This window comes from Ahaetulla prasina, chromosome 8 (genome assembly GCF_028640845.1).
Source record: "Ahaetulla prasina isolate Xishuangbanna chromosome 8, ASM2864084v1, whole genome shotgun sequence".
NCBI classification, from domain to species: Eukaryota; Metazoa; Chordata; class Lepidosauria; order Squamata; family Colubridae; genus Ahaetulla; species Ahaetulla prasina.
In genome coordinates this window covers 72,125,178-72,145,881 of record NC_080546.1, presented here as the reverse complement: position 1 = coordinate 72,145,881, position 20,704 = coordinate 72,125,178, and the positions used below count along the sequence as shown (strand labels likewise).

Sequence of the window (20,704 nt, the reverse complement as noted above, 5' to 3'; positions counted from 1 at the left end):
GAGCTGTAATATTAAACTGGAGGTTTGAGGGAGTCATTTCTGGTATCATTAACACTAGCCTGAACCATCAATTAACTCTGATGATGCAAGATGACCTACACCTCTTTATGTGATAAAATCTTTGTCTAATAACTGTACAACAGGCAGATTTTTTTAAAAAAGAGGAAGAGGTTCTGCAGGAAAAAATCCAATGTGACACTCTTGCAATTTGTTTGTGGTTAGATTGATTAAAACTCAGTAATTATAACTTAAGTGCTAGAAATTGTTGTGAAAATTATTTCAAAGAATCTATGTTTGAAAATACATTTTGTTAGAAGGAGTAGAAAGAAGAAATAGTACAAAATAATTAAAGTTATCCGTGGAAAGAATTGTGTGGCACTGGCAGCTTTGGTCTTTTGATATCGTGTATATCTGTATGTTACACTGAACCATAAGCTACCTAACTACCGTATTTTTCGGAGTATAAGACACACTTTTTTCCTCCAAAAAGAGGCTGAAAATTTGAATGCGTCTTATACTCTGAATGTAACTCTGCGCAGTGCCCAAAATGGCTACCCGGAACAGCTGCTCCCTCTGAGGATCAGCTGTGCTTTAGAAGCTGTTTTTCAGCCCCAACGTGAGCAAAGCAATCTTCCATGCTTTGCCTGCTTTTCTAATTGCTGACAATCAGCTATGCTTTAGAAGTACAGCCCCAACCAGCCCCAACTTCAACACCAGCGAGCGAATTAGTGTGCTGAGACTAGTCAGATGAATAGCAGAGCTTTCCCCCCTATTTTCCTCCCCAAAAACTAAGGTGCGTCTTATACTCTGAAAAATACGGTACATTTTATTGTAATATCTTATGTGAACATAACCTATGTGGTTAGTTAATGACTCTGTATTGTATGCAATCAGAATAAGCAGCTGTTCAGAAAACGTGGTTAAATTAGCTGTTGTTAAATATTCTATGTATATACAGCCAATGTTGTTTTTTCTGTTTTTGTTTTTGGAATGTTCCTGTAAAGAAAGATTTCTCTTTGTGATATCATCAACTTTTCTAAAAACTGAAAAGCAAAAAAAAAAGAAAGAAAGAAAAAAGAGCAGTGTCAAAAAAAAGAATTTTTTTTAACTTGTGAAATATTACTAAAGTGAGAAAACATCAAGTTTAATTTTCTATGAAACTCAGAATGGCTTAAAACAATTATTCCATTTTTTTTGCCCTAAATTTATTTGGACAATAAGCAGAAAATCTTGAAGAAAGTCTTGGAGAATTTGACCTAATGTTAATCAGACTCTTTACAGTAATTAAAAGTGTGAAATGAGAAAGGCTGTTTGTTTGTCCTACAAACTACCCACTAGGATCAATAGTATCATCAAGTGTGATTGGAAAAATCATATTTTATTAAAATAGATACGGAATGAAATGTAACTCCCTCCCCACCCACCTTCCATCTTACATAATTGCTCATGGGCTGCTGGGAAATATCGCTTAGCCACATCTGAAGCTACAAGCTTTTCAACCCTGATTAGACATTTATAATGCAAATATATATATTTCTTTTCTTAAACTACGTTGAACAATAGAATAGAATTAGCTTTAGTCATTTTGTTCAGCTAACTGAAAGAAGCTGCTTAGTAAATTTTACAATGAAAGTAAATTACTATTATAGTATTATTAGCTTTTATATGAGAGGAAAAAAGATTAAGGCTGGTCAGTAGGTAGATGTCAATGGAATAATCTCCCAATTCATTTTCTGCTCTTTATAGCTATAATCTGCTCATTATAGTGATCTTATAATGATCAATAGAACTACAAACAGCTAATTTCTTTTGATATGTCTATTGAGTTCAAAGATGAAAACTGAGGATTTCTGGTGGAAGTGGCAACTTTGATGTGCCTCCCAATTTTTGGTCTGATACCGATTCTCCATTCTATACTGCACGAATCAAGAAGAGGGCCGTGAAAATATTTGCAGATCCCTCGCATCCTGGACATAAACTGTTTCAACTCCTACCCTCAAAACGACGCTATAGAGCACTGCACACCAGAACAACTAGACACAAGAACAGTTTTTTCCCGCTAAACAAATAATTCCATCAACACTGTCAAACTATTTACTGAATCTGCACTACTATTAATCGTCTCATAGTTCCCATCACCAATCTCTTTCCACTTATGGCTGTATGACTATAACTTGTTGCTGGCAATCCTTATGATTTATATTGATATATTGACCATCAATTGTGTTGTAAATGTTGTACCTTGATGAACGTATCTTTTCTTTTATGTACACTGAGAGCATATGCACCAAGACAAATTCCTTGTGTGTCCAATCACACTTGGCCAATAAAATTCTATTCTTTTATACCTAGAATTGGTTTCTAAGTCTGAAGAAGCTTTCCTGGGAAAGGGGAAGCTCTCGAAACCAACCCTTTTGGGATGGATGGATGGTTGGATAGATGGATGGATGGATGGATGGATGCTCTTGGAGCTTCTTGAAGAAGCAATTGTGTGATTCTCTGGCTGTGGGTGGGACAACCAGGGAGCAAGTTCATCATGGAAAAACCAGCCATTTAAAATGGACAATAAAGCTTGCCTCCATTTCTTAGCACACTAGCTTTTGTATATTTGCCTTCTGTTTTAAAAGCGGCTCCTCTTGGTTGCAGTTTGCTTTCTCCTTTTTGTTGAAACATCGTCATTTCTGAAGCTCCCTGATTTTAAAATGGCAAGAAGGGGAGGAGTTGTTGTTGTAACCAAGCCAGAGTAAGGAATCTGGAAAATTTTTTGGAAATTACTTCAGAAATTTTAGGATTTAGATCTTCTAGGGCCATGATGGCAAATCTATGGCATGTGTGCCAGAGGTGGCACGCAGAGCCCACCTCTGTGGGCACACGTGTCATTGCCAGCTGCTTTTCTGGTTTCTGGTGTGCCAGCCATCTGGTCTTCACGAGCACCAGAGTGCTGGAAATGGCTTGAAAAATGGCCAAAAATGGCCAAAAAACAGGCCATTTTTCAGACTGTTTTCAGGCCATTCTCTGGACATTTTGGGCTGTTTTCAGGGCATTTTCCAGGCCATTTCCAGGCCATTTCCCAGGCCATTTTTAGGCCAAAAACTGCCCAAAATCAGCCTGAAAATAGCCCAAAAAGAGCCAAAAAACAGGCCGTTTTCCAGGCCATTTTCTGGACCATTTTTGGGCCAAAATCGGCCCCAAAACAGCCTGAAAAAAGACAAAAAAAAAAAACAAACAGCCAAAAACTGTCCAAAAAACAGGCATGCGTGCAGTGGCCAGCTGGTTTTCCAGTGCTCCAGTGCACGCACGTTTTGTTTTGAGCACTTGGTGCCGAAAAGGTTCACCAACACTTTTCTAGGAATTTTTTTTACTTCTAAGCTGACTCTGCTGAATTTTTTTGGTTTTAGAACAAAGTCTGTTTAAACGGTGCTTTGAATCTGTTGTGAGCGGGTCTGGGGGAAATCTCGGATTTTACTTGCATCTGATTGGGAAGCTGTTTGTAATGGAACACTTGATTACACGAAGGGACACAGAACTTGAACTTAGTTGCAGAATATAATTGTAGTGGTGCTGTTTGGCCATGCAAAGGAGCCAAGCCCCATAATGTCACTAACATAACTAAATTAAATGGAAGTAATATTTTAAATCTTTAAATCTTAGTTACGATTTTGTATAATGGCTATCTGGAACAGAGTAGAGCAAAGACCATCAGAGTACGTGAACCCCTAAGAGCTGTTTTGGAAGAATATATGACTAAAACAGATGAAGCAATCCCAGCAATAGGAGCAAAGCTTGAATTAAAAATTGATACACTTTCAAAGGAACTCCGCAAGGAGATACATTACTTAACTTTAAAGAGATAAAGGATAAAGTAGATTTTCTGGAGTATAAATCAGAGAAGAATGTTGTCCAGTATGAAGCTGATTTGGATGGTATGGCTGTCCTGGAATTTCAGTTCAAGCAATTCCCATTAAGATTCTGAGCAGTTCCCAAATTGTCTGAAGAGGATATTAGATCAAGAATGATTAAACCTTTAGCTCAATTAATTAACCGAGAAGAAAAGAAATTGAATAAAATATAGAGCGTAAATCTCTAGATTTGCCACCATGAGAAAATTACCAAGAAATGTTTTAGTCTTTAGGTAAGATGAGAAAATAGCAGGAATAAATATCAAAAAGAAAGTTTATAAATTGAGAGTATAATTTCGATTTAGTTATGCTTTTGCAAGACCCAAAACTAATATAGAATACTTGATGAAGAAACTAAATGAATCTGGAGCCTTAGCAGACTTTAAAATAAACAAACTGAAAACAACAATGCTTTTTAAGAATATGGCCTCTCAGGATTGTGAAATATTGACCAAAAAAATGGGTTTTAAAGTGGACAAAAAGGTGAAATACCTGGGGGCTATATAAACAAATACAAATGCTAAACTGTTTCAAAATAACTTTGTGCCTCTTTGGAATGATATTAAAAAAAAGACTTATTAAGATGTGACAAATTGCAACTATCATTATTGGATAGAATCGCTGTAATTAAGAAGAATGTTTACCAAAGATATTTTTTCTGCTTTGGACTTCACCAATACTTAAAACTGATTTTAAGCCATTTAAGCAATGATAGATGGGTATCTCTAAGTTTATATGGCAAGGGGAAAAAAAACAAGAATTAGATATAAATTATTGCAAGATGCTAAGGAAAGAGGAGGCTTGGGCTTGCCAGATATGAAATTGAATTTTGATGCTTGTTGTTTTGCCCAGCAAAAAAAATGAGCGACTCTCCAAAAGGAGAGGTTATTTGAGCTAGAGGGCCACAAATTAAGATTGGGATGGCATAGCTATTTATGGTATGATAAGGTTAAAGTAAATGCTGTTTTTTTTTAATAATTACTTTTTTACACCTGCCATCCTAAAAGTTTGGAATAAATATAAAATAAGGTTTTCTGTGTGAAGGTTCCATTCCGGGGGCTGTTACCCTAAGATGTTTTTTTAAAAAATGAAATTGATTTTGAATTTTGCTAAATAGATAGGTTTGTTATTATAGAAATGACTTATATATTATCATATAAAAGTAAAAAAAGTTGAGGTTTTATGTTACTATCTTATTTCACTATATAAAAAGGAGTCAGAAGTTTTCCCCCCCTTTACCTTAACTGAATAAAATGCAAACATTGTATTCCCAAATACAAAATAAATAAATACATCATGATTTGTAAACCTGTTTTGTATAACCCAAAACCAAACCATTATGACTTTGTGCAATGTATATGCCTAGGAACTGTGAAATATACACAAAATCATAGTTAAAGTAACAAATGTTTTAATATAGTGTGAACTTCAGGACTATTTAATGTATAGTTAGATAGTTTGTGGTATTTTTAAACCATTAACTTATAGCTAGCTAGATTGTTGGCATGCTGCGTGTCACACATGTTTGCAGCCTATTTTATCTTGTGCCAAATGAGTGAAAAAAAATAAATAAGTGGCATAATTTTTTAGAGAAGTTTTTTTTTTTTTGGTTATAGTTGGAAGACAGCAATGTCAAAAAATTGGCAAAATCCATATGGTAACAACTTTCTCAACTGACAAACTTTATTAGAAGTTTGTGTGCCTTTTAATAACATTTGTAGTCAGTAAGCAAATTCTTCCTGACATTTTATACCATTTTATATTTTTGTTGCCATGACATATACATATAGTATAGATTTATGTGTTATAGGGATGTTTTGTCTTATTTTGTTGCCGTTGCAAATGCATGGAACAACAGTCAAAAATCTTTATGTTAAGCTTGCTATGAAAAAAAAAAACTAATAACAAACACTAAGTCGGATAAGAGGTTGAAAAGACTGAGCCAGATGTTCTCAAACCTCAGACCAGTTTTTCTACAAAATATCTATTGATTTATTTTGAACATCTAGTTCTTCCTTTTACAATAAGCTCAAAGTTGGAACACAAAATAACATTAAAGGGCTAAAAAAACCTTGGAAGCAGTGTAATTGCTAGTTTTATTTACAATCATAATAATCAACTTCTTTTCAAAAAGCAGAGCTGAAATCATATGCTGCGTTGCAGATGTTAAGCTGACTGATTTTTGTATTACTATTCTGAACGCAAGTGGCAAATCAATAGCATTTGCTTCTATGGAAGGCAGAGAGTATTACACAGAGTGGCAGTATCTGTGTTTCAATTGCTGTGTACCAAGGGAATAATTCTTAGGTTCACATGACTTAAATATGTACTTCCAAATTCTTATAACAACATGAATATTTTTATAGAATTAGTTTGTCTATCAAAATAAAATATGTCTAGAAATTAAACTTGAAGACTGCAATATGATGTCAGTTGGTGTTTCAATGCGATATAATACTGTTATGGTTGCTTGGATACTAATAAGATGTGTGTCATAGAGAAATGAATGAACAAATGAGTTGTTAACTTTAGTTTTTTTCTATGATAAGGGCATTGGTAAGATAGATGGCATGTAAGATTAATCAGTGTACTTTGCATGTCTTTTGGATCCTTAATCAACTTTTCTGTTTCATTCATTTAGAATTTTTTTTTAAAAAAAATTAAATATATTGGCAAGGTTCAGGGATAGTTTTCAATAAAAATATTCATAGGAAAATGCTAAATAAAAATATCACTGAATAATTTTCTGTTAACGACATCTTTCGACTTCTAACAAATCAGGCCAGTGAGATTTTACTGTTGCTTTTACAGAGGAACATAACATAACATCAGTGAAATTTAAAATATGCATCTATAAGATAAACATTTGATAATGTTATTTAGACAATGAAATACTAAATGAAAAGAAGACTTTGAATGGTAATATTGGTTCAAATGTTTACTTCTGGCTCTAATAGCAACCAGCAAAATATAATTCATATGAATTATATCATTGATATAATTCATTGATAAAACTTTCAAATGTACATAAAACCCTTTAGTAAACCACAGAGCAAATTAGTTTAGGTTAAAGTTTAAAATAATAAACAACAATGAGCTCCAGGGAGTGGTTATATGAGCAAGATCTTTCTTGATTGCAGCACAAAGGATTCAGAAAGCAGTTCTTCAAACTGCTTTCCAAATCCTCTGTGTTTCAATCAAGAAAGATCCTGCTAATATGACCACCTTTTACTCTTCAGAGACTGATAGCTAATTAACAGAGGTTGAGCAGAGCGTAAGCTCATTAAAAAAATACATATACCAGTTCCCAAATATTTATAATAATTAAAAATCATATTGGTGCATGTGAATGATTTTATATTTACAGTTTGCAAGTTTATTTCATTTTTCTGGAAAATAGTGACTGGATTTGAATATTATAGCAAACCACAATTCATTAATGGTTAAGAATATCATATCATCACAGAGATAAGCATGTGTGATCATTGTAGGAAATTAATGATGTGTTGAAAGACAGAGAGTGTTAGAGTGGAGGCAAAGACCATAATAAGTGGAACTAAACACAGATATTTGGGCATTTGGGCAGATCTAGTATTTTATGAATGAGGATTCAGGTTCAGTATGTGTGTGATTTTATAAGTCATTCCAATACTTATTTTGCATTGGTTTACTCTGAAAATTCATGGTAAATTGCTTCTCATTTTGGTAGTTTCCTTTGAAGTTCAATAATATGAATTATGGGAGATTTAAAAAATAGATCCAGGGGAGATCCAATGTGTAGTTTTTAGAGAACTTAGTCAAGCTGATACAATAGTTTTCTATAATATTTTCCCTAGAGAATGCTGACAAAAAGTCCCAGATCACTCAAGTATTATGTTGGATGATTGAGAATTCAGGAGCCAGGTCTATGTGAACCACAGCTCTTTATTTCACAGTGAGAATCCAGCAATTGTACCATAGGACAACTCTCCTTATATAGTATTTTGGCCAGGGCACTGGTCAATAATCATCGAGCTTTTTCCGGCTTAATTTTCCCTCCAAAATTAGATACATAACACAAGTCCTGCCGATCCTATAGTCTCTATTTTGATTATGTACACATAGAACTGGCAAGGCAGAAAACAAAGGTGTGACCAGACAGAGTTGTTTTGTATATATAGTATGTTTTGTAAATACTAGATGCAACCAACTAGTTAATGAGAGAAAAGGACTGTAAGCTATTTATTACCAAAATGGTACAGTAGAAAGAAATTGAAGATATCTATACTAATCTGAGCAGTGGTGGGATTTAGCTGGTTCAGGCCGGTTCGGGTGAACTGGTAGTTAAATTGATGGCTAGCCCCAGCCCTCCCTTCCATGTCCCTTCCAGGAGTCCCCACACACCCCATTTTGGCTCCCAGATAAGTGCAGGGAGGTCTCCTAGGCCCAAAACAGGGCACAGGGGGATTGCACACACATCCATGGCTCATTTTGCTCCCAGGAGGCTGCAGAAAGACCTACTAGGCTCAAAATGGAGCATGTGGGGTGGTGCATCCCCCCCCTGCACATGGTGTTTGCTCCCAGAGGGGTGCAGGAAGCCAAATACTGCCTGTCACACCCCTGGCCACGCCCACCATGGCCACGCCCAGCCAGCTGGTCATAAGGGCAGAGAACCGGTTGTTACTTAAATCCCACCACTGACTCTGAGTTAGTATACTTTAGTTTTTAATTATTATACTAGGTATTTCTGAAAATGCATGTTTTAATTGTAAAGATCCTGAACTTATAGGTATGAGTTTTCTGCAGCTTCTGATCTTTGCTTTTCAGTCAGGTTCATTTTATAAATTACATTTCAGAATTTAGCCAGAAATGGGGGAATTCTTCAAATAATTGGAAATATCATTGTGTGGGAAATTCAAGAGAAAGAATAAAAGGCTCACTCGGCCTTAACAATGTACATTGGATATATATCCCAGTTCTTTAGCATTTTGAAATAACAGGATAAAACTATATATAAATATTTTACATTCTTATTCAAAAGTAAATCAGATGGCCTTCAATGAGATGTATTTTCAATAAATGTGCTTCAGAATAGTGGCTTTAAAAATGCTTGATGTTCATTCATTCATTGATTCAGCCTTAGAAAGAAAATCACTTTTACAAAAAGACACACATTTTAGTGAACTGCAGCTCACTTCATCAGTTGCTCATGAAAGTTCATACCTTTTAAAAACATCTATTAATTGAAAAAAAGTATTACCATAGTATTTTTGCTACCATAGACTAAGATGGCCCACTCCAAGAAAGTATTCAAACAACTCTAATGGGAATGGATTATGCATACTAGGTCAGTACAAATGTTTTTTACATATTGTTAAAATGATCTAATCCTGATGAGTTCAGAAAAATTAATACCACAATTTTAAAACACATGTTTATCAACTTTATTTATTTATAAACCGTATAAATGAAGTAATTATTGCTTTTCTGTTTGTTTTCAATTTCAGCAGGAAAGGAGTCCTGAACATTCCAGAAATAAAGGTACTGTTCATCATTAACTGGAATAAAACATATACTTGTGTTTGCTTTCTGTCCCTTTCAAATCAGTATGAATAAAAGATAAACGTTACAGTTATGGCATTACATTTTAAGTACTTTGAATAATGTGAGTTTTACTTAGAAATACATAAAATCGTAAAGATACCAAAAATGTTTTTAGGGAATTATTAAAAAATGTTTATTTCTGGGTTTTAAACATTCTTTCATGCTGCATTTTGTTTGTATGCATAAGTTGAGTTTATTCCTTCCTTTTATTCATAACTTAAATGTATAAAGACTGCCCCAAATAGCATCAACTCTGACCATGTCTTTTATGCCAGCCCTATTCAGCCTGGATTTCTTCATATCTGTGTGAAATAATGTAGTATTATTTCATAATCTGTCTCCCAAATGTGCAATAAATAAAAAGAAACATAGATATTATATTTCATACATGTATGAAGATATTATACACATTATATACAAGAAAAATAACAACCAGAAGATCCAACAGGTTTAGCCTAGCAATACTTGTTTTAAAATGGTATGGTGAAATAACTGATAAAGTGTTCCACAAATAAATAAAGTATATAAGATGTTGTATTGACTTCTCATTATATCCATCTGATTCCTTTGAAGTCGTATACTAGGCTTACTATTAGTTTTAGGCACTCATAGTAGAGTTTTCTATATCTTTGCTGTCTTCTAGTGGTCATCTGGATTTTTGCAGCCTGACTATAGTAGCTTTAATGTAGATAAAATATTTTGTTGCCCAAAACAGAAAATGGTGTATTGCAATGATGAAAGATACTGAACATGCAGCTTAGAATTGTATTATGAACTCTTGAGTTCTCTGCGCTTTTTCTTGCATTTTACTGCCAGTCTAAAAAACACCCCATCAACATTTGTTGGTTGTTTATAAATAGCAGCTTATTCCTACCAGCAGGGTATCGTTGCTTATTTGATGTAGTCCTCTTTATTTAAGTTTGGTTTTGTGAATGTGTAATAAGGGATGAAGTGATTGTAGTTGTTTGCCCTTTGTTTGAATTCTGTACCTTTTGAACGACTTATAAATGAAATTTATTTCTATGTGTTTATTGATGGTAGTTTGTCAAAGCATCAGCTTCTATGAATCATCTTGCATTTCGAGGCCTATTTTCTAAAATGTGTGGTTTCCAGGTGAAATTATTCACATTTTGAATCAAGCTACTAGACTAGGTCACTCGTATAAACATGAAACAAACCTCCACTTTCATATCAACAATAAAACAACTGCAAGAGGAAAACCAACCTCAGGAATCTAGCAAAATATAAATGGATGAATACATAATATTACAGATTAGTATATGTTATGTCCTCGGAGTTACGACCCGAGGAACCTTTGCCTGTTGCTGGCCGCCTCTGATTGGCCCAGGCGCGGCTAGCCCAGAGCGGGAAACCCGGTTGCCTTTTGATTGGTTCTTCAGACTTGACAGCTAGCTATTTAAGCTGCTGTCAAGGCAAGGAATGTGTTGTTGTTCTGAGGAGCACGTTAGCTCCAATTGTTATTTTGAATGTGGATGAGATAATAAAGCCGGTTACTGTTTAAGCCTCGGACTTCATTATTGTTCGTGAATACAGAACACTGGCGACGAGGACGGGGGCCGGAAACCCATCACCGCAGAAATGACAACCACGCTTCCCACATTCCCTCCATTCGAGCCGGCTAATGAGGCTTGGGACACTTATATCGAGTGCTTTGAATGCTTCCTTCAAGCTAATGATTTGTTAGATCTGTCAAGTGCCAGGAAGCGAGGCTTCTTCTTGAGCTCCTGCGGCCGTGAGATTTTTGCCACGGCTAGGGCTCTAACCGCCCCTCAACAGGTCTCCTCTGTTCCGTGGGAGACGCTGCTAGAAAAAGTACGAGCTCATTTCTCTCCGGCTCCTTCCCGCATAGCAAGGCAACACGCTTTCAGGCAGCATTTTCAGAAGGCAGGGGAATCCATTAACGAATACATGGCTTCCCTACGTGTCGCCGCTCTAGAGTGCGAATTTCGAGATTTGGATGAGATGTTGTTAGACCAACTGGTCACTGGGGTTCGAGACCTGCGGCTGCAGCGCCGCCTCCTAGCCCGCAAAGACGCAACCCTGCAAATTGCCTTGGATGAGGCGCGAGCCTCTGAGATGTCTGAACGGTCGGTGGCCGAAATCCAGAGGTCCCATGCTGGGACTGCTTCCGAAGGCAAGCCTCAAACGGTCCACCATGAGACCGTTGTTGATGACATACCGTCCGACGAAGACGACGAAGTAAGCCGCCTCAAGGCGACGCGGAAAAATGTGTGGGACAGTGACTGGAAAAACCCTCAGGGAGGTTGCCTCGGATGCGGAGGAAATCACCACCGTTCTGAATGCCGTTTTAAAACAGCAATTTGCCGCCGCTGCGGCCGGAAGGGCCACCTTTCGCGGGTCTGCCGGGCATCCCTCCCCGCCTACCAGGGTGCCTCTCCCCAAGTGAAGCCCAAGCAAGGTGCCAGGAAGATTCCGAGCCGCCGTGATGAGTGCCATGCAGTTGACCGCAAGGTGATCAGCGCTTATACCGCTGTCAGCCACGCCTCCGCCACCGTTCCCACCAACAAGATTTACCTCAGGATACATCTGGAAGGTGTCCCTCTCAAGATGGAGGTTGACACCGGCTCTTCGAGGTCCCTCATAGCTTGGCATACCCTGCGGCGCCTATTGCCTAAGTTTACAAAACGGTACCTCCAGCCCTGTCCAATTAATTTAAGGGACTATCAGGGGAATCCAATTCCTATTGCGGGTTGCACCTCTCTTAATGTCTCCTTTGGGACCTTTGCGGGTCGTTTACCCCTCATAGTAGTTAGAGACAACCTCCCAAGTCTCCTGGGCTTGGACTGGTTTGCTGCTCTGCATCTTGACATATCAGGGATCCACACCACCGACCTAGACACCCCGGCCCAACTCTTCTCCGAATTTGCCGATGTATTTGAGGGCCAGTTAGGCAAATACACAGGACAACCTATTTCTTTTACTTTGGATCCTCAGGTTGCCCCAGTCCGCTTAAAGCTGCGAAGGGTACCGCTAGCACTCCGTCCCAAAGTAGATAAGGAGCTGGATAAACTTATTGCCCAAGGAGTTCTAGAACCTATTGAGTATTCACATTGGGAGACCCCTATTGTGATCCCCCTAAAACCGGACGGATCCATTAGGATCTGTGCCGATTACAAATGTACTATTAATAAGGCCCTGCAAGCTAATCAGTACCCCCTTCCGGTGGTGCAGCAATTGCTTCACTCATTAGGGCCTGGGCAGGTGTTTGCTAAATTGGACCTCGCCCAGGCATATCAGCAGCTCCCGGTGGATGACGTGACCGCCATGGCCCAGGCGATTGTCACCCATCGGGGCGCTTTCAGGTGCAACCGCCTGCAGTTTGGGGTCAGCATAGCTCCCGGGTTGTTCCAGGGATTGATGGAACGGTTGCTCCAGGGGCTCCCGGGGGTTGTGCCCTACTTCGACAACGTTCTGATCTTGGCCATCGACCGATCAGAACTCATCAAACGGCTACGGGCCGTCCTCAGCCGTTTCCGGGCTGCAGGGTTGAAACTAAAAAAAGATAAGTGCCACATAGGGGTGCCACGGGTAGAGTTTCTAGGATTCTTGGTGGACTCCAATGGAATCCACCCCGCACCTTCTAAGGTCGAGGCAATTAAGAACGCCCCAACTCCAACTAATAAGGCGGAACTGCAAGCGTTCCTGGGGCTCCTTAATTTCTATTCCGTATTCTTGCCCCATAAGGCTACCTTAGCTGAGCCCCTCCACATACTCTTAACCTCCAAGGCCCATTGGCACTGGAACCAGGCAGCTGCTAACGCATTTCAGGCTGTCAAAGACATCCTCGCATCGGCGGCTGTGATCGTTCAATACGACCCCTGTTTGCCACTGTCCTTGACATGCGATGCCTCCCCCTATGGTTTGGGGGCCGTTTTGAGCCATCAACTTCCTGATGGCTCAGAGGCCCCTATTGCATTCTACTCGTGCACCTTATCGGCTGCTGAGCGGAATTATAGCCAGCTAGATCGGGAAGCCCTAGCTGCGGTAGCTGGAATCAAAAGATTCCACGACTACCTCTATGGTCGGTTCTTCTCTCTTATTACCGACCACAAACCATTATTGGGGTTATTGTCAGGGAACAGACAAACACCCCAAATCCTATCCCCGCGTATGTCCCGGTGGGTGGAATTCCTAGCTGCCTACTCCTATCAGCTAATATATAAGCCAGGAAAGTTTATTGGGCACGCTGACGCGCTCAGTCGTTGCCCCCTCCCCATGACAGATGCAGACCCTGCCCCGACGTCCCCTATCTTTCTTGTTGAGGACTGGGACATACCCATCTCCGCCACCTCTATACGTGACCTTTCTGCAAGGGATCCTATTCTCTCTACAGTTTTGGACTGGGTGTGCAGGGGGTGGCCTCGGGGACAGGTAGCCCCCAGTTTCCAGCCTTTTGCCCGCCGGCAGCATGAGCTGTCCGTCCTTAAGGGATGCCTATTGTGGGGAAATCGGGTAGTAGTTCCCCCCGACCTTAGACGGCGCATTTTGGCTTGTCTGCACGATGCCCACCCTGGCATTGTGCGAATGAAAGCCCTGGGTCGTAGCTATGTCTGGTGGCCGGGCATGGATCAGGAGATCGAGGCCTGGGTAACTAGATGCCCCCAATGCCAGACCTCCAGACCTGCTCCGGCTGCTGCACCAGTTATGAACTGGGAGCTTCCTAAGACCCCTTGGGCGCGGGTCCACGTGGACTTCGCGGGACCCTTCCTAGGCCAGACTTTTCTGATTTTAGTAGATGCCTACTCGAAGTGGGTAGACATCGTCCTCACACCGTCCCCCACGGCGGGTGCAGTCATCCGAGCCCTAGATGGCCTATTCGCTACCCATGGGCTACCCGACGTTATCGTTACCGATAACGGAGCCCAGTTCACCTCGACGCCTTTCCGGCAGTTTTTGACAAGGCTGGGCATCCGCCACGCCACCACGGCCCCGTTCCATCCGGCCGGGAATGGCCAGGCAGAGAGGGCCGTACGGTCAGCCAAGGAGGCTTTGGGACGCCTGAGTTCCGCAAATTGGCATCAAAAGATATGCCAATATCTCCTAGCGCAACATTCTACCCCTTGCCCAGAAACTAACCGAAGCCCGGCTGAAATGCTAATGGGTCGGCGTTTACGGACCATCTTAGATCGCCTACACCCAAGTTATGCCCCTGACACGCCAGCAATTCCAAGTTCCCCTTACAGGACATTCCAGGCAGGGGACTTAGTATACGCGGAAAATTATGGGACTGGCAACCGATGGCTCTCAGGCCAAATCACCCAACTAACAGGGCCCTATTCTTATAGGGGGAGGATGGTCGTCAGTGGCGCCGCCATGTGAACCAGTTACGGCACAGGGTCCCTGGAGTGAGTGAGCCATCCCCTGACCAAATCAACCCATCATCAACAACTGGCGCCATCCCTAATCAAACCACCTCTCCCTCAACGAATGGCGCCACGCCTGAGTTCTCAGGTATCCAGCCAGAACCCGCAGAAATGTCTGTTCCCGTTGCGGTCTCGGCGGACGCCTTACCTGGGGTCTATGGTCCTCCCGCGACGCTCCAGCCAGTTCCTAGTCCACAGGCACAGTCTCCAGCCGCGCGTAGAGATGACAGCTCAGCTCCTCCTAATCCTACAACGCAAGCCCCTATACTACGAAGATCGGGGCGGAGCCGACGTCGTCCAGCGTACCTCGCTGACTACGCTTGCGCTGTCTGGGGGTGAGGGGTGTTATATCCTCGGAGTTACGACCCGAGGAACCTTTGCCTGTTGCTGGCCGCCTCTGATTGGCCCAGGCACGGCTAGCCCAGAGCGGGAAACCCGGTTGCCTTTTGATTGGTTCTTCAGACTTGACAGCTAGCTATTTAAGCTGCTATCAAGGCAAGGAATGTGTTGTTGTTCTGAGGAGCACGTTAGCTCCAATTGTTATTTTGAATGTGGATGAGATAATAAAGCCGGTTACTGTTTAAGCCTCGGACTTCATTATTGTTCGTGAATACAGAACAGTATACTTTCTTTTTTTTGGGTTCTCCTTCGTTTCTGAATGCATTTCATAATTACATTCTTAGGATTTGCCAATAAATTTCACCCTTCCCTATAATAACAGCAGTTTGATTGTACATGGTATTGTACATTTGTATTTCTATTGTACATTGTACATTCGATTGTGCATTTGATTATACCACATCAAAGGTCTTGAACATATTTAGTATACTGTACCTTAGCAATTAGGGAGAAATCACTCCCAACTAATGTGAAGCCAACTAATGTATTTGAGAACCCTCCACAATTAATAATAATTTTCTGCTGAACTATTTGTGGAAAACTAAACAGGACAGATAATATGATTGTTGAAGACCAAGTGGAGTTTCTTCATCTCAATATGTCAAGTCCCTTTAAAAATTAAGGAGTAATAATACATTCACCTTGTAGCAGCAAAATTTTCCCCATTGATTTCAACACAGGAAAATTCTGAGTTTTCATGTTTATGGAAATGCAAAGTTTTCTGAGTCATTGAGTGGGAAACTCATGCCAGCACATATGCTCACCAGGACAATGATACCTCCAAGGAATTAATGGATTTGCATAAAAAACAGGTTATAACTATTCACCTTTTGTTAAATCAAATATTTTTCTCTGATCTCCCATGAATCATTCATTCATTCATTCATTCATTCATAAATAAATAAATTTTAAAAAATTTAAGTTTTAGAAATGCTAGCAGAAATACAGATCAGTGCAGAATATGCCATACAAACCATCCAAATTTGGTTGCCTGTAATGAGATCTGGGAAATGCCATTAGATTATTGGAGTGGATTTGAAGTGTATTTTTTTTATTCTAACATTAAGAGGCAGAATTGGATGGAGGGCTGGTATCAATAAAATTTGTAGAAATCTCAAATGTACAATATTTGGATTTATCAAATAAAGAGATTCAAAAAAGAAATAACATCTTAAATTCCTCTCTATCTTGTTAAAAACATTGAGTATCTACAAAAAATATATTTTTATGTGGCCTGTGCAATAAAACAGTTGGTTTTTTATACAGCATTATTTTATTGTTCACAGCAATTTATTATTTACAATTTTTATTGCGATTTATTATTTACTGTGGAAGATAATAATTTATAATGATGATATTTTGGGGACCTATATATTTTCTTGTGTTTGTCCCAAGCAGCTGCTAAAACTTTAGAGATTGGGGAATATACAGAACTCATGAGCAACTCCCAATGAGATTATTATTCAGAAACAAAATTCTAGCTATATATTTATTATTTTGTTTTCTCTTAAAAAATTGTAAACAATTTATCCTCAACATAAACTCAAAATTAATATACAGCAGCATGTATCTGATTAGATATCTAGAACTGTCTAAATATTAGGATTTCTTAGGCTTTGAAAATATATAGTGTCAATCAGTTTGTAAAGGTTTTATAACTCTTTTTCCCAAAGGACAAACTTTACTTAGATTTGTTAGTTTACTATTCACGGGTACTCGGTTATTCTAAACATATTTGTGTCCTTTTCTTTTACCAATATCGTTTTTTCTACTGTATATCTAACAATGTTTCCCTGAAAATAAGATCTGCCTTATATTATTTTGACCTCCAAAATAAGCACTAGGGCTTATTTTCAGGGAAACATGATTTCAGGGTGATCAACCCAGCTGGACGCCCTCTCCACAGTGGACACACAAGAGCCAGAAAGTGCACCGGGACTGACAGTATCTGGCAGCAGTTGCAGCCTGCCAGTCCCTTGGTTGGTACACTCTGGGGCTGCACAGAGCAGAAGATACAGAGCAGAAGGCAGGCAACTCCAATGCATGGAGTGGGAGGCAGGCGGGCATCAGGCAAGGCAAGAGATGTGAAGATGAGCCTCCCGCAGCCACCTGCCACTCTGGTGGTGACCACATGGCTTTTCAGTGGCTCACGCAGCACGTCCGGATTGCCTGCCTCCCCCCACTTCTGCTTCAGCCTGCTGCTTGCACATAGGTAGGTACTCAACTCACCTGTGCTGCATGGGCTGCGACTGCTGCCAGACACTGTTGGCCCATGCACAATTGCTGCGTCCTATGCTGTCCACCCCTACCCCTTCACTATGGTTTATTTTTGGGGTAGTGCATATTTTTGGGAAAACATGGTACTATTTGTAAATTAAATAATCTTGAAACTTTGTTGCTGGTAATCCTTATGATTTATATTGATATATTGACCATCATTTTTGTTGTAAATGTTGTACCTTGATGAAGGTATCTTTTCTTTTATGTACACTGAGAGCATATGCACCAAGACAAATTACTTGTGTGTCCAATCACACTTGGCCAATAAAAAATTCTATTCTATTCTATTCTATTCTATTCTATTCTATTCTATTCTATTCTACTCTACTCTACTCTACTCTACTCTACTCTACTCTACTCTACTCTACTCTGCTCTGCTCTATTCTAATCTTGATTGTTTGATAGACATGTTTGGAACAAAGACTGCCCAAGGAAGGAAGACTTCCCTGTCCATTAAGGAAATGTTTCCTGTTAACACTTTATGAAATAATGTGTGTTTGTATGAATTTACATTTTTCCCAAGCATTGGTATTGATATGCTGCATACAAGGGCATATGCATTCAGAGTAAAAGACAGTTTTATGAATACTATGCTTCCATACATGATTTTAGGATTTACAATAGTTGATTTATATGTTCTGCCATCCACAGGCAAAACAAGGTAGAACAGTTGACTATTGATTCTTTTTTCATTACATTACTTAAACTGATCAATCAAAATGCAATGTGACTTCTTGCTCAACTATTTAAAATGCAGTTCTATGTTATTATGAACTTATTGCTTGCATTTTCAAATTTCATTAACAAACATCTGTTCCTTCACTGACCTGTATCTTTCAGGAATAAAGAAAACGCCATCTGGGAATTGCTTGCTATATACCTGTCATTCATGTGATTGAAAGCCATATGAAGTATCTGTATAGAACTAAGATCAACGGCCAGCTCTCTTCTTAAAAGAGTTGACAAAAGTTGATTAGTACTAGTAGGAATAGGAATAGAATTTTTTATTGGCCAAGTGTGATTGGACACACAAGGAATTTGTCTTGGTGCATATGCTCTCAGTGTACATAAAAGAGAAGATACCTTCATCAAGGTACAACAGTTAATGATGGCCATAGGGTACAAATTTAACACTTAATGATACAGCACTTAATGATAGTCATAGGCTACATATAAACAATCAGGAAACATAATGAAACGGATCTGAATGGACTCATAATACTAAAATATTGGTGGTAATTTTAAGCATTTTAATTTTAAACTGTTCATCAAGGTCAATCATTACAAAAAAAATTTCATAAAAAACTAAGACAATTGTACCTATTTTTTTTTTAAAAAAACATTAATTATAAAGTATACAAATTCTTTACATATGCCACTTCAAAATATGGGCTTATATATTTTTATAATAAAAATATTTCTTACATTTTTATAGTTTTTGTCATTATTGGTTTTGTTTTTGATTTACAAAATTGAATGAATCTTACGTTAACTAATTAACAACGTGTGGTTGCCAAACTACAGCAATAATTTTCAGAAATAATTCTTTGATTTGTGACAATATTACCTTACAAGGAAGTTTCGTTCATAGTTTGGTTCATTTTAAATTCCTAAATTCTAAATGGTGTACTTGGCTGTACACCGCCCTGAGTCCTTCGGGAGAAGGGCGGTATAAAAATCGAAATAAATAAATAAATAAATAAATATATATATATATATATATATATATATATATATATATATATATATATATATATATATATATATATATATCCTATTTTCTGTTAAGATATTAGAATTACTTGTATTAGTACAGAGTATAATTTTATAGATTCTTAATGCTGTATACAAATTATAGTTATATATTTGGTTCTTGTCTGCCATGTTTTAATTATACTTTCAAATTTTGTTTAAATGTTGCTACCTGCTATTATTTCATTTTTATTTTTTAAGAAAATATTCTGAAATTGCCTCATTTTAATCAATTCCTTGCAGAGCTAGATATAACTTATTGTTCCTGCAAGAGAAATAATGCATGCCTTTTTGCCCATTTAATCTGGAGTATACATAACACTCAATATTTCTTTTAATTTGTTCCAAAATTGTGACAAGACATTAAACATATTTTGTCTGATATCTGGAAATCAATACTATACTTTGTTAGTATAGTCTACTATTTTTTCTTTTAATGTCTTTAAACTGGTCTGATTCCAGAAGTAATAGATCATCCTGTAGTGCAGGGATCAGCAACCTTAAACCGTCAAAGAGCCCCAAAGGTGCTAACTGGAAGCCCCCGTTTAATTCTGGAGCTGACCGGAAGTCCAGTTCCCCCACCATAGTCTCCTCCTAGCACTGCGTCCTTTTTCCTCTGCTGACCGGAAATCCAGTTCCCCCAACATAGAGTCTCCTCCTAACATGGCATCCTTTTTCCTCTACCGGTCCTAACTGAAAGTCCTATCAATTGTGGAGTAGACCAGCAACAGGGAGCTACAGCAGAGGGATGAAAGAGCCACATGTGGCTCCAGAACCGTGGGTTGCTAACCCCTGCTATAGTGGAATGGCTGAACCAGAAGGAGTACAAATGTGGAGATTTCAAATTGCGTTGCCAGAAATCCTTGGAATGCTTCCTCCACCACTGCTTTCTGTGTAGTGGCTTCATAGTCCTCATTGCCACCATCTACAGCAGGGGTCTCCAACCTTGGCAACTTTAAGACTTGTGGACTTTAACTCCCAGAATTTCTGGCTGAGGATCTACAGTATCCTGTGAGATGGTTTCCTTGCAACTGTCCCACTAAACTAAGTATCAAAAGGAAATAAATTATATAACTCTGTTTTCTTGCCTGTAAAATTCTATTTCCTATTCTATTTGTCCACAAGCAAGAATACATTTATTTCAGAAGAAATAAATAGAATAACATGTTTTTTTTAAGAAAAAGAAAAGAAAAGTGAGTGAAAAAAACGTTCCATTGAAGTTTAGGCAAACAGGCAAAACAATTCATAATAGGAAGAAATGACAAAAATAAAAATAAAATAAAATCATACACACCACTGAAGAATAATATTCTGTAGAAAAATATGCAGGAGACAAGGTTTTTCTTGGCTAGCTCAGCCACAGTTGTGTCAGATGCCGTGAGAAGA

At 38.8% G+C, this 20,704-nt stretch overlaps 1 protein-coding gene across 1 annotated transcript in view; it reads left to right on the top strand.

The window, feature by feature from the left end:
• FSTL5 (follistatin like 5) overlaps window positions 1–20,704 on the top strand; it is a 473,869-nt gene that overhangs the window by 109,843 nt on the left and 343,322 nt on the right. The window contains exon 3 of the mRNA XM_058193148.1: window positions 9,386–9,419. Coding sequence (XP_058049131.1) covers window positions 9,386–9,419 — 34 coding nt within the window. The remainder of the gene's footprint in view (window positions 1–9,385; window positions 9,420–20,704) is intronic.